The sequence below is a fragment of the Plectropomus leopardus genome, chromosome 16, assembly GCF_026936395.1.
Source record: "Plectropomus leopardus strain MGB_pleo_1.0 chromosome 16, ASM2693639v1, whole genome shotgun sequence".
NCBI lineage: Eukaryota > Metazoa > Chordata > Actinopteri > Perciformes > Serranidae > Plectropomus > Plectropomus leopardus.
This window is the reverse complement of record NC_142191.1, coordinates 5,782,239-5,796,002: the sequence shown is the minus strand read 5'-3', so window position 1 is coordinate 5,796,002 and position 13,764 is coordinate 5,782,239. Positions and strand designations below refer to the sequence as shown.

Genomic DNA, 13,764 nt, shown 5'->3' with positions numbered 1-13,764 from the left:
TTTCAAGGACTCTAAATCAACCATAATAGTCTTTTCTGGCCACGATTTGATGCGCAAACACTGATTTTCTTTGGCCTGAACTTCATAATGATAAGAGTTATTTTAACTCACATTGGGTCTTTGCTACCGTATTCAGTCTGCCAAACTTTGACTCAGACAAATAAATGTTCTGCCTTTAATGCATTTTAAGCATATTAACTATGTATATACACCCACTTTGATGATGCACATATTTAGATTTGAACGCAACTCTGCAACTTTTAGACATCTGAAAGCAAACGTCAAGTTGGCTTCTTTATTTTAAATGTTTGTAATCCATTACAGCTTCTAAAGAGCTTTCTGTGTTACCAGATGAGGTACAAGGGGGGAGATTGCTGCCTTGCACAAACAAAAAAAAAAGAATAATAAAAAATAGCAAAGGCACTAAATGTTCCTAGAGATACTGTTGGAGGCATAGTTTGCAAGTTCAAAGTTGAAGGAACACTGGCTACACTACCTGGACGCTGCAGAAAGAGGAAGTTATCAACCGTAGCCACCAGATTCTTGTGGAGGCAGGTGGTCAAAAACCCTCGAGTGACTAAAGACCTGCAGCGAGACTGGGTGGCAGCAGGAAGTACACAGTAAGGCGCATACTAAACACTGAAGGTCTCCATGCCCGAAGTTCGAGACGTACACTATTTATTTAAAGTGGAAAAAAATCCCACAGCAGCACGAGAGAGGCAGAGCAGACTGTGACAAAAGGTGTATCTCTGTAGGGATCCTCTTCATAAGGTTGTCAGACACGTATCACCATAATCTGAGCCAGTCAGAGGCAAAAACAACACTGTGAGTGGATGTAAAGTAACGGCACGCACATGCCTTAAGTAGCTGTGTTGCAGCCTGTTTCAGTGAACAAGCTCAATACTCCAGCAATTTCAGAAGTGCTCATTTCCATCAGTCACTTTGACAAGAAAAGGGAAAACTAGGTTGAAAAATACCGATTTACCCTTCAACTGTATGATATTTCAAATACCAAGGTGTCAGCCTTTCAAACTTTGTTTATATCTTGTGTACTTTTTTTAGTGTCCCATTTTCTCTAAGTACCAATAAGCACCTTTCTATTTAAAACTAAAGCTACAGAAGCCTTCCTCCTCAGCACAGACCTGACTGTGCTCCTTTTGGTTTCACAGACAGACAGAGGAACAGAGTTCAGGCGTTCTCACCACATGGTGAGGAAGACCACGCTGTACGACATGGGCGTAGACCCCACATGCAAGTACGCTGCTGTCGGCTGTCAGGACCGCTGCATCAGGTGAGTGTGTGGACATGTGTATGTGTGAGGGTTCATGAAGTTAGCAATGGAGACAAAAACCTTTTTCTTCTGACTGCAGGATTTTCAACATCAGCAGCGGCAAACAGAAAAAACTCTACAAAGGATCACTGAGTGAGGACGGCAGTCTGCTCAGGGTAACACATCTCGCCACAGTCCGCTCTACAAATATAAATTCTTCCCAATATAAACACAATATTGACTCTTTTGTCCTGGCAGGTTCAGCTTGATCCATCCGGTCAATACGTGGCCACCAGCTGCTCCGATAAAAACATCAGCATCTTTGACTTCTGTACGGGGGAGTGTGTCGCCACCATGGATGGACACTCTGGTAACAGAACACACACCTGCACATACACATCATTTATGTGAGAAAATTACATGTTTACAGCAGCGGGGAATATGTTACCTGCAACTGCCAGGAGCTATAATAATAATTTTTTTTTATGCCTTTTATTTATGAACATTTTACATTACAGGGACAACTGGCAGAGAAACAAAAAAACAAAAAGAGCAGAAAATACAGATAAAAAAACAAAGAAACAGATAAATACAAGGTCATGTGATTTTTTTAATTTAAATTTTTGTAAAATTGTACATTATACAGAACAGCATACTTTAAGCATGTTCTGTTTTTAAAATTGAAGTGGGAAAGAGATAAAATGATATATAGAAATAAATTAGAATATGTTAAAAAAATATTCATATGGGCAACAGTGGTACTATTAGTATGTTTTTCTGAAGAAAAATACAAATTAAAAAAACAAACAAATGAAAAACAGTCCACCTCTCAAAATGCATCTCTGTACACTTACAGTCGGAAAGTCCTTGCCTGTGTACACATTTTGTATATTCACTTCCCTGTTCATATGAGCCTTTGAGTTTTGAGATCAATATGTTGAGGAAAACAGGATTAGATATCTTTAGAACCAAGGATGGTAGAAAAAGAGATTGATTTTGTTTAAAATAAGTAAATAACAAAGGACCCTTGTTATTAATTTATTCAAGCCAAGGTAGAACCCCAAAAAAATAAAATAAATGAAGTTAAAAACTAAAGAAATGAATAAAATCTGGTGCAATATTGATTTGAGAGAAGATCTGGCTGCATGCATGTACTCCTAAAGAGGTGATGTGATGTTTAAACAGTCAAAGTCTAATTTAAGGTTGATTATTACGCATGATACAAACAGTTATGATAAGAGATTTGTCTTATTAGTTAAATGAATACACCATATTGCCCACTGTTTTTCTCCCAATTCCTTTTGAAGTCATGTGGGGAAGGTCACGTGTTCAAGTGTTTAACAATGTTAACAAAAAAGCCTATTTTTGTTGTTGTTTTTCAGAGATTGTCACCGGGATGAAGTTTACCAACGACTGCAGGCATTTGATTTCTGTGTCAGGAGACAGGTGAGAAATAGCCCTATTCTTGGATTCACATTAGTAATGTAGAATATACTGGAGACAATCCAGCATTTAGAGGAGTATAATTCAGTTGTATTTCTAAAAAAAAGATAACAAGCATTATTCTATATTTAAAATAAGAGATCTAACATCAATGAGAATAAACTACTGCGTGAAAGCAGGGCTGGAGCGTCAAATTAAAATCATCCTCAGCCTCTGCTGCCAGAGGAAATGAGTGGGGAAATGTGTTTGCAGACAGTTTCCTCAATAGTGGAGCTGAAATGAAATGTTGAATTTTTAATGCCTGAATGCTTTTATCTCCCAGCTGTATCTTTGTGTGGCGACTGGCTCCAGAGCTGACAATCAGCATGAGAGAGAGGCTCTGCCAGCTCCGACAAAACCCAAACACTCCACCCGGCAAGACCTCCAGTCTCAGGTGACGACACACGCCTCCTTTATTGGTTACATTCATTTCATCATGGCTGTGATAACGTATAAAAACTGGCAGAAAACTCACAGGATGATGATCATTTTGATGTTGTTACTTCAGGCGAGAGGTGTACAGCGCCCCCACTCTGGGTGGTCTGTCCTCTGACAGCGACCGCGAGCACGAGGAGGACGACGGAGCAGAGAACGACGACCCCAATGACCCAGAGGACATTGCAACAAACAGCTCGTCTGACAGCAGCCACGGAGAGGAGGACACAGGTACTGTCCTAACGTGGACTGAATGAGAATACGAACAGTGTTGACTCTAATCCAGGTGCATATCAAGAGAATTTCATATTGTAGACAAAATGTTGCCCATTCAGGTGGAACCAATTGTGTTAAATAGTATCTGCCATCTGCAGTGACCCTGTATCGGGGCAGCTTTTGATAAAAAGAAGCCAGACATGAAACGAGTATTATTTCATTATTTTTAAAGCTTCTCATTATGGTCTTCTTTCATACAACAGGTGGCTCAGATGAAGGACAGGACTGGGAGCTGTCGAAGGTTGGTGGTTATATTCAATGTGAAAAGACTTTTATCAGCTGAATTAAAAAAAAAAAACCCTTCTTTTTGTTAATTTTTTCCCTTTGCTCAGTGTTTTTTGTTAGTGTTTATAGATAGATACTTTATTAATCCCTCACAGGAAATTGCATTTGTCTCGGCAGGTCATTCACAGCTAACCACAGAAAACATAAAAGCACATCTGTAATCCACAGGGAAAAAACAAACCTAAATAATAAATACAAAAAAAATACTCACTTCTAAAAATATCCAATAATAATAAATACTATGTAGTGAATAAAATGTCACTGTACAAAAGTGCAGCAGTTAAAAACAATGTTTATTTGAGCGCTGATGGCAGCAGGCAGGAAAGTCTTTCTGCAGCGTTCAGTCCTGCATCTTGGTGGAGTCACAAAAATCACTAAATTACAGGTAAAATTAAAAAAAAGAATGGTGCAAAAATAAAATAATTTAAATTTAGAAAATGCTGCAGACAAAAAGGAGTAGTAAGAAAGAACTCCAAAAATGAATAGATAAATGAAAGTTATAAATAAATCAACTATATTTAATCCTATCAGTGGTCTCTATATTTTCCATTAAGGTTAAAAATTATTGCTGCAGTGCAGGTTTGAACACACTCTCTTGTAAAATAGCTAATTTTCTTTGAAGCTTATGTCTTTAATTTACAGTTTAAAGGTTGGAGGGGATTTTTACTTCCATATAAGCAGTATAAGTCGTCTGTATAAGTCGAGCTGCTCCAAATACTGAAATAGTGGCAGAAATGCTCTTTAATGCTTTGGTATTAGAAATATCAAATTTTTATAACTCCATCCAATTTTTTGGCATATTTTTATTCCCTTATAAATAAATTGAGCATGAAACTTTTCCTAAAGAGTGATGATTGAATGATAGACAATAACATGTTTCAAATGGCCACTTTTACTTGAATGTGAGTGTCCATTATATACAGTGTGTAATGTTTTTATTTTGAGTGTTTGTGTGTGTACCAGTATATTTTTTAAATTTTTTTATTTAATGCTAAGTACGACCCGTTTATGGGGAGTAGGGTACCAAAAACCAAACAACACAATGTTTCTCATTGTTTCAGATTGTGATAGATATTTCATAGTAGGGGTGTAAGAAAATATCAATACACTTGATTTACGCAACATTGTGTTTTGTGATACTTAATTGATTTTTAATTAATAGTTTACGTGTGAGGATTTATGTTAGTGGTTTATTTTGTGTTGTGTTTAAACTCCTGACCGCTCAATCCTTCATTGTTGTTATTTATCTTCGTCATTTGACTCTTCCACTCCTTTTCTATTATTAGATTTAAATGGCAATAATTATAGCCTTGCTTACAGTATTGCAGTTTATTGCAATATAATGGATCATAATACATAGCATAAACTACCTCATAGTTTTTAGTGACAGCTATAAATCAATCAGTGTGTAAAATGTACAGTTGATGAGCAGTTCAGCCGCTGCTCCAGTCTACTGTCTCGTTTAGTTTTCTTTCAGTTCTTCAGAAGGTCTGATGTGGTTTAAGGATCTCTGGCTTCACTCTGCTGGCTTCACTCTGCCACACATGAGCTGAAATCCTCTGTGATGTACCCGGGGGGGGGATCCCCTGCTGAGTCCTTAAAGTGATAAAAAGCTATGTGAAATCTTAAGCGAGGGCACTAAAAACTACATCACACAACCTCATCTGAGACGTGTTCATGTGGAGGAAAATTGACACATGAGGACTTTAATTTCCAGAACTGCTGCATTACATTGTTTTCAGAACTGCTGTGTTACATTATTCATCCTAGAAAAGGCAAAGGTTTCTGTTTTTGGCTGCACAGCGTGTGCCGAGCAGTGACTGACATGCGTTAGAGGCTCTTAAGCTCTGATTGGTTGTTTTCGTTCAGACACGGTATTTTTGCAAATGCCTCAGGACCGCAAGGCGGAGACAGAAGAATCTGCTGTTTTTTACAAATTATCTGCCCTATGTACTACTATCAGGATATAGTGACAGTTTCAGCAAATATTATGAAAAGTTATTATTTAAAAAAAGTTACCTTCTGTAGTTTTAAGCAGGAAATTTTGAGTGTCAAACACTTAATTTCCTGCATTCTGGGATATTTTTCTGCACTGATTTCAGGTAGGAATCTATTAATCAAAGGACTATGTAAAGTTTATGGAAATGAAAATACAATATTCAGGCAGCAGGTGTAAAAATATTATGGAATATAATGCTGTATAGATCTCAGAAAATATTGATTTTAAACATTCATTCTCAAGTAGAACAACTTGTATCATTTAACATTATCTCTGCTAAGTCAACACAGGACATGATTTACTTTTCAGTCCTCTTTGGTGTCTTTTCTTTGGGAAAGTTTTCCCTTTTAAATGTGAATTTGACACCTTCTCACACAAATGATCATTTGAATAATTTTAATTTTTTTTTTGTTGCACTAACCACTGAACTGAAATAACTCATGTATGTTTTTTTAACAACTTGCTCAAGTTCAAAACCTTCTGCACCTTCAAAACATATTCCATTTGTTATTGGAGAGGCAGAAAATAAAGACATATTTTGAGAAAATAATTATAATATTACAAGAATAACTGTAATTTTTAATGAGAATAAAGTCATAATACTTAAAGAAAAAATTACCTGCCCTGTAGTCTATGCTAGGGAAAGTTCAGTAGTCGCTGGATGTGGGTAGGGACTCGTCGCTACCAAATTCTACACCAGTAATACTCAACTTACGACCTGCGGGCCACATAGCGTGTCAACTGGCCCTCCAACCATTTTCTTACTCACAATGTTATGTATTCTTTTTTTTTTACTTTTAAAGTAAATTAAGTTACAGAGTGCATAAAAGAAGATCAAAATAGAGCTTGTTTATCAGAAAGAGTGCAAAGGGAGGATCCCTCAAAGCCCAGACAGAGGTCTTGGCTACTTATTTCTATATTAATTCTACTGTAATTTTATTGTTTTTTATGACATCTATTACACGTCTGTCCGTCCTGGAAGAGGGATCCCTCCTCAGTCGCTCCTCCTGAGGTTTCTACCATTTTTTTTCCTGTTGTAGGGTTTTTTGGGGGGAGTTTTTCCTTAGTCGATGTGAGGGTCTAAGGACAGAGGGATGTCGTATGCTGTAAAGCCCTCTGAGGCAAATTGTGATTTGTGATAATGGGCTTTATAAATGAAATTGACTGGGCTTGATTAATTAATAACGTTTGTTTCTGAATTGGTCTATGGCCTTCAATCATTTTGCAAAAGTGGCCCTCGAGCAATGCAAACTGAATATCCCCGTTCTGCACCCACGTATTCACATCTTTTTACAAGAGCAGTCGTGGTTCACTGTGTCACTTGTACATCCTTTCCAGCATGGAGTCGTCAGCCAGGTCACACCTGACGCCTCTAAACGCCCTCGGAGGCGCTGGTCTCATCGTATGGGCTCTCTGGAGCTGATGGTGAAATCCATGCTGGACCTGAGGCAGCTGGAGACCTTTGCTCCCAAGAACAGCTGTCCCCCTCATGACAACGACAGACGGACCACGTCCAGCCTCCAGGAGCCCGTGGTATGCATGACTCTATGGTGCAAGAGACAGAGAGACGGAGAGGGAGCCGTCCATATGGATCCATGTTTGTGTAACTGCTAAGTCGCCTCATTTTCTGCAGCTGCAGTTGGAGGAGAGAGCCAAGAGGCATCGGGCCTGGCCACATGCTGACTGGCTGTCCTCACACCCATCCAAGGGCATCAGGGGGGCTGATGGAGCCGTGCTGTACCCCGAGGAGGACGAGGGTGATGCAGGTCTGCAGGGCAGGTAAACCCGCACTCAGAACACATGCTTTCACCCCAGTGATCACAATGACACTGAAAAAGAACAAAAGTGCTTTTCTATTCTTGGTGTAATGTTTCTCTCCGCCCCTGTTCCTCGCTGTTTCTGCCTCTCTCTGTTTTCATACGTCAGTGATTACATGGTGAGGGAGCAGCACTGCAGGATGCAAGGACGAGGGAGCCGCAGTGACAGCAAGGAAAGCCGCAGCCCGGACAGCGCCTGCTCTGTGGGCTACGACAGCAGGGACTCCAGCCCGGACCGTGTCCGAGACGGTGAGGTCTCACTCTGAGCACAACAATAAAAGACCTGAAAAATGGTTAAAGCATTCAACAGTAATTAATGAGATTAATTTCACTTTAATAATTCACTTTTGCTAGATTTAAAATACAAGAAGTGAAGATTAGCATTTAAAGCCACTTCTGTATGTGTGCAATTTGAAAATATCCGACTTTAGCACCCCCCACTGGCACTATCAGAAAGGACACTAAGACATAAATGCATGCTTCTCTCTTGCAAGGTTGCACAGCTTCCACCAGAATTTAACCATTTTACTGCAAACAAACACTAATATTAACCCAAATATTATTAATTTAAAATGATAAAATCATACAGTGTTCTACATATTGCTGCTTTAAAGGAAGGTTTTTCTTCCTTCTTTCTATTTCGTCAGCAGAGAGAGCCCAAATTAAACTGTCTAAGGGGTTTTAAATAGATGTCACACTTGCTGTATTTCAGATTTTTTCATCTTCTACATTTCTGTTTCAAGTTAGAAGTGTCTTCTGAAAGGTGTGCAGAGTGCTGGATTTAAAATGAAAATCTAAAATGTACATGAAAGCCATCACATCTCTTCAACGCACAGGAAAGCTGATACCTGCCGAGAGGGATTTGAGCACACAGAGGCTAGGATTTCAGCTTTCAGACCTGATGGAAATGTGTCAGATAATATAACCACAAAAGCCTCAGTAGACTGGCTGGTCATTTGTTTAGGATTATCTGGTACCTACCTGCTGTATGAGGAGATGTGCTGAGGTCAAGAAGAGTTTGGAAAGGGGTTTATCTCTTACATTTTTCTCCTTTGTGCTTTCAGATTCTGCAGATGTGGAGTCTCTGAGCCAGGACAGCTCTGCTGAGGAGAATGAGGAGACGGAGGAGCAAAAGGCAGAAGTGACGAGTATGGACGAGGCTCTGAGGACAGTGAGTGACACTGCTGACGCTGGTCAAGAAGACTTCCTCAAGAGGAACTTTGAGACGCTGGAAGAGAGCTGCAGCATTGGTAGGAGAAGTTAAACACTCACACGCTACTGTACAGGAACAGTTTGATTGATTGGTTAATGTTTTTATTTTGAACACGTAAAATACAACAAAAACAGTAGTTAAAAACATAAAAAAAAGTGAAAGAAAAAGGGATATAATGAATTCCTTCTGCAGATTGCATTTAAAACTTTGACAGTGTAGGGACAACATGTTTTCTCTTTATGAGAGGTACAAGGTAGATTTATTGTCATTTTTCTTAAATGGTTTAAGAAGAAATGAAACTGAAGTTGATCCTAAATCCTGCTACATCTAATAGCAAAAGTAACAAGATTTTTGAGGAACATTTGAGGAACCACTGGCTGCTGCATCTGCATGCACCACCGTCATCATTAGATTGAAATCACTGTCATGACTGTAGGTTAAAGGAGGATGTTATCGCCAAATAAGCATTTGTATATCAGTTACTCATCCTGTGTTACATTGAATTTGTAAAGAAAACTTTTCTCGCGTGCCTCCAGTGAATGAAAAATCTAAAAATGGAGAAAATTCTTAATGAATTGAAGTCATTAAGATTTAAATCAAAACATCTGTTTACAAACCCTCACACAACTCCAAGTCTCATTTGTCCAGTCGTATGCTCAGTACTGCCCAGAAACATACATTTTTGCTAAAACCTCAGTGAAAGCCATACTTTATTGACAAAAAAACGTAATTTTACCTCACTGAACACAGGAGCTGCTGGTCTACTGCTGCCTCAATCGGGTAGTTTTTTGTGTTTAAAACAACAAAGTCACACAATACCAAAACTGATCGAGGCAGCAGAGACCTGCAGCTTCAGTTTTCAGTGAGGTAAAATCACTGTTTCTGTCAGTGGAGCTTGGCTTTTAAGAGAGCGTAGATAAGTTTCTTTTTCAGTTAAGTTTCCCGTTTGAAAGGTCGGTCTGTTTGGGAAGAACTGAGAACAAGACCTGATAAATAAGACTTGGATTATACTGCACGAGTTGTGTGAGAGTTCAATTCATCATTTCCTAATCATTCTCTCTCTCTCTCTCTCTCGTTAAAAACTTATTTCTAAGCCAATTTTCTTGTCACCTTTAACCAGTTTCTTGCTTATTGCCTTTTTCCATGTTTTCAAAATTCTTGTGAAAAGCATCTGAATGCAGTTAAAAACTGATGTTGGTCTCAAAGGTTTAAAATTCAACAGATGGATTTGAGACTGGTCTCTAACGCTGGGCATAAAAATGAATCTACTTATTTACCAAAATGTTGAGCTACTACTTTAAATAATTTCACATGCAGTTCAACACACCAACAATATTCCTTATTTTTTAGTCTCTTGTCCACTTTCTGTTTCTTTTTGTCTCTGTGTCACAGTGTGTTTTTCTTCTCTCTCAGTGCGACTGTCTCTATTTTCCTTTTGTTTTTTTTCTAACGCTTGATGTCTGTCCACAGCGGAGCAGAGCAGAGTCCCCAGGCTCAGTATGTCTTCACGCTTCCTGGCCAGAGGACATAATAACAGGTACTGTTGACCACTTCAGACCAGTGTGGATTCACAGCTATAATTACAAACCCGTGTGGAATCACGCACGCTGCTCTGCTAAACCATCTGTGTACCCTCCTGATCCAGCCAAGCTGTCAGTTTCAGATGACATTGTTATCTTTCTTTGGGTGAATTTATGTGTATACGAAGATTGTATTTTATATTTTTGGAGTTTTTACTCTTCTATTTGTAGTAGCAGGGAGACATGTAACAGTTAAGATTTTTTTGCTTTAATTATTTTTAGATTTTTGCCTGTTTCTTGCTGAGTTATATGAAAGGATAGACTGCACTCTTGTGTGTCTGTACGCTACTTATGAAGATACAACCAGCAGCCCGTTAGCTCATATCACAGAGTGTGTGTGTCCTGGGAGTACAGCACCCTGTAAAGCACCCAAATCCTCTTGACACTTCAGTTTTTGCACAGATGAAAAATAAAATATAAAATTATTATTAATAATATTAATAAAAACATGTTATTTAGGAAATGTTAGACTTGTTGTTTTTCTGTTTAAGGGACAGTTCACCCCCAAAATCAAAAGTGCCTGTTGTGCTATTTATCCGTCTGGATTTTTTTGCTTTTAGCTGCAGAGTGTTGGAGATATCGGCCATAGAGATGTCTGCCTTCCCTCCAATATGATGGAGCTAGATGGCACTTGCCGGTTGCCGGATCTAGTTTGGTAGAAAGAAAATAGTTCAGACATGACAGTCATGATTTCTGAAAAGACATTGCTGCTGAGTTTTTCAAATCTACTTTTTTGGCGCTGTTGGATCCACAAGCCGAGAGCCATTTAGTTCCATTATATTTCTACGTCTGATATCTCCAACACTCTGCAATTCACACCAAAACAATCTACACTGATAAATAGAACTACAGGTAAGAGGAAAAATATGTATTTTTTTATTTTTTGGGGTTAACTGTCCCTTTAAAGCTACAGCCAACAGCTGTTTAGCTTAGCTTAACACAAAGACTGTAAACAGGTAGCTTGACTTGTCCTAAAGGTAACAAAACCTGCACACCAGCACCTATAAAGCCAAATGTGAACAAATTATATCCTTTTTTATTTATTCTGCACCAAAGTCTATTTATAAAAGCTTGTGGTTTACTTGTGGTAATGAATGAGCGCCCAAAAAAATGAGTTTGACCATATCGCAGTAGGTATCCCTGTTAGCCAATTCCAGTCTTTGTGCTAAACTTAATAAACCAGCAGCTTCATATTTACCGTACAGACACGAGAGTGGCATCGATCTTCTTCTCTCAGTCTCTGCAATGAAGCAATAAGTGTTTGTCCCAAAATGTCAAACTATTCCATTAACTTACTGTCAGGGAAAACAGTGTGTGCACTCCTCTGCTCCCCTGACCCTGTAGTGCCTTCTGTCTGTGTAGGGCCACGCCTCTGTTTGCAAAAGTGCACGGAAAGGAACAAAGCGGCCACTCTGCGAAGCCCCCCGTGTCAAAAGTACGGCCCTTGATGGAAGACAGCCAGAGCAGAAACACGGAAGATAAGACCCCTGTGTCCCCCGGCAGGATCGAGGGGCCAAAGTAAGAGGAAAACACAGACTCTGAGCCGCATGAGGTTTATTTTTAGACAAGTGCTGCTTTGGCAGACTTGGATTAATGAATCATAAATGCAAAAGATCAGAATAGCACAAAAAGGTACTCTGTTTGCATGAATAAATGATTCTGAAACATTAATAAGTCCACATGGCAAGAGCGCAGTATAGTATAATACATATTCTGAGGTCATTTTGGGCTACTACTTCTACTCTGAGAATCCTGCAGTTACTTACAGATTAATTATGAATAAGGGCAAACAAAAGCATGGAGAAACTAAAGTAATTATGCAAATAAATATGACTAGTTTACTACAGTGTAGGCAAAATGTAGCAGAGCATCAACAGAAAATGAAAGCATAAATCAACACAGCTGGTATTTACTTTGGCTTGTTTTTTTTCTATTTTTTGGACTGAATTATTATGTGCAAAGTGATCTGAAAGCTGCTGCGTTGCCTCTCAGCAGGGCTGAAGCTCCAGAGAGGGACTGTGATGTCGTCCTCAGGCCTCTGAAGAAGAAGAAGAGTTCAGGTTTCCACTTGTGGAGGTTGTCCAGCCCTCCACCCAAACCGCAGCTGCTGTTGGACAGAACGACGTGTTTGCAGAAGTCACAGTCGGTCCAGAATCTGGCCTCAGACAGTACGTTTCGTCATCTTTTGTTTTTTTATCACTATGTTTGTGCCACTATTTCTGTAAAATTAAGATCAGATCATTCCATAAGATACATTAGCACCATTAGGTGCAAATTATGGCTACATTCACATTACAGGGTTTCATATTCAAATCCAGTTATTTCCCCTAACCGGATCTCTCTGCCTAGACTGTTCACATTTCCATTATCCACAGACTAAAAATAACGAATAACTACCGGGGCATCATCCACTGGTTTGTGGACTCCTGTTTTGAAGCCTTGAGTTTGTCATTAAGGTCATCTTGGTTTTTTGGAGCCAGAAGTGACCATATTGGAGCGCGAGGCAGAGAACAAAAACATCAGATTTGGGCCACATTTTCTTGTAATGTGAACAAAGCCTATGTGACAGTAAACTTAATTTGCATGGTGATCTACTGTGAAATATTCAAAACAGGTTACTCTGACTTCGGATAGTTACCTGGAATTGGCAATAACAAAATGATATGTTTTAAAAGTAAAAGTCATCCAGTTAATTCATGACAATTTGACTCAAAATAGTTAAATGTACTTTGATTTTCTCAAAACAAATCTCTACGTCTGCGTTTTGTCTCCAGCTCCTCACTCCCCTGTGTCCTCCAGTAACCGAAGGGAGTTCCTCAAGAGACCTCAGCAGCTTTTCCTGGATCAGGACATTCCCAAACCTTCCTTCCACTTTTCCTCCCCCTCCACTGGCTCCCCCCAGTCTCCCCAGTCCCCCCTGCCCTGGGAAAGCCCCAAACTCAAGCCCCACCACTCCTACATGAACCCCACCGCCAGCTCCATGGCCAAAAGCAGCCGCTCCATCTCGCTGGGAGAAGTCATCCAGTCCGGCACTCCCCCTTGCTCCCCCTCCCTCCTCAGGAGCAGGAGGTCATGCGGAGAGCTGGACGTCGCGCCTCCTCTGGCAGCTTCATCTCCCGTTTCCGCTTTGCCCTCCACTCTCTCAACATCTACACGCTCACTGTGTCCTCTGCCGAACTCCTCGACTTCTCTCCATCCTACAGCCGCAGTTTCGCCAACTCCTCTCACCCAGAACGTCCCGCCCTCCCGCATCCCGCTGCCCAAACAGCCTCTCAGCCCTCGCCGCAGCCTCTGCCTGGAGGTGATGCCGAGCTTAGGTTGTTCTGGAGACTCGACGAGAGCTTCTACGCCGACCATCGACCCCGGAAACAGAGGTTAGACAGCAGCCCCACACTGTACATGTGACA

General features: G+C 40.0%; 1 protein-coding gene across 3 annotated transcripts in view; it reads left to right on the top strand.

The window, feature by feature from the left end:
* Positions 1-13,764, top strand: part of LOC121955475 (mitogen-activated protein kinase-binding protein 1-like) — a 43,575-nt gene that overhangs the window by 22,771 nt on the left and 7,040 nt on the right. For 2 of the 3 annotated variants that reach the window (XM_088089374.1, XM_042503450.2), the window contains exons 15-29: positions 1,170-1,291; positions 1,371-1,446; positions 1,529-1,640; positions 2,653-2,716; positions 3,036-3,146; positions 3,261-3,418; positions 3,667-3,704; positions 7,086-7,280; positions 7,381-7,526; positions 7,674-7,813; positions 8,629-8,814; positions 10,248-10,314; positions 11,720-11,875; positions 12,350-12,525; positions 13,132-13,731. In XM_088089374.1, the coding sequence (XP_087945500.1) occupies positions 1,170-1,291; positions 1,371-1,446; positions 1,529-1,640; positions 2,653-2,716; positions 3,036-3,146; positions 3,261-3,418; positions 3,667-3,704; positions 7,086-7,280; positions 7,381-7,526; positions 7,674-7,813; positions 8,629-8,814; positions 10,248-10,314; positions 11,720-11,875; positions 12,350-12,525; positions 13,132-13,731 (2,347 nt within the window). The remainder of the gene's footprint in view (positions 1-1,169; positions 1,292-1,370; positions 1,447-1,528; positions 1,641-2,652; positions 2,717-3,035; positions 3,147-3,260; positions 3,419-3,666; positions 3,705-7,085; positions 7,281-7,380; positions 7,527-7,673; positions 7,814-8,628; positions 8,815-10,247; positions 10,315-11,719; positions 11,876-12,349; positions 12,526-13,131; positions 13,732-13,764) is intronic. The other variant, XM_088089373.1, reaches the window with a different exon arrangement.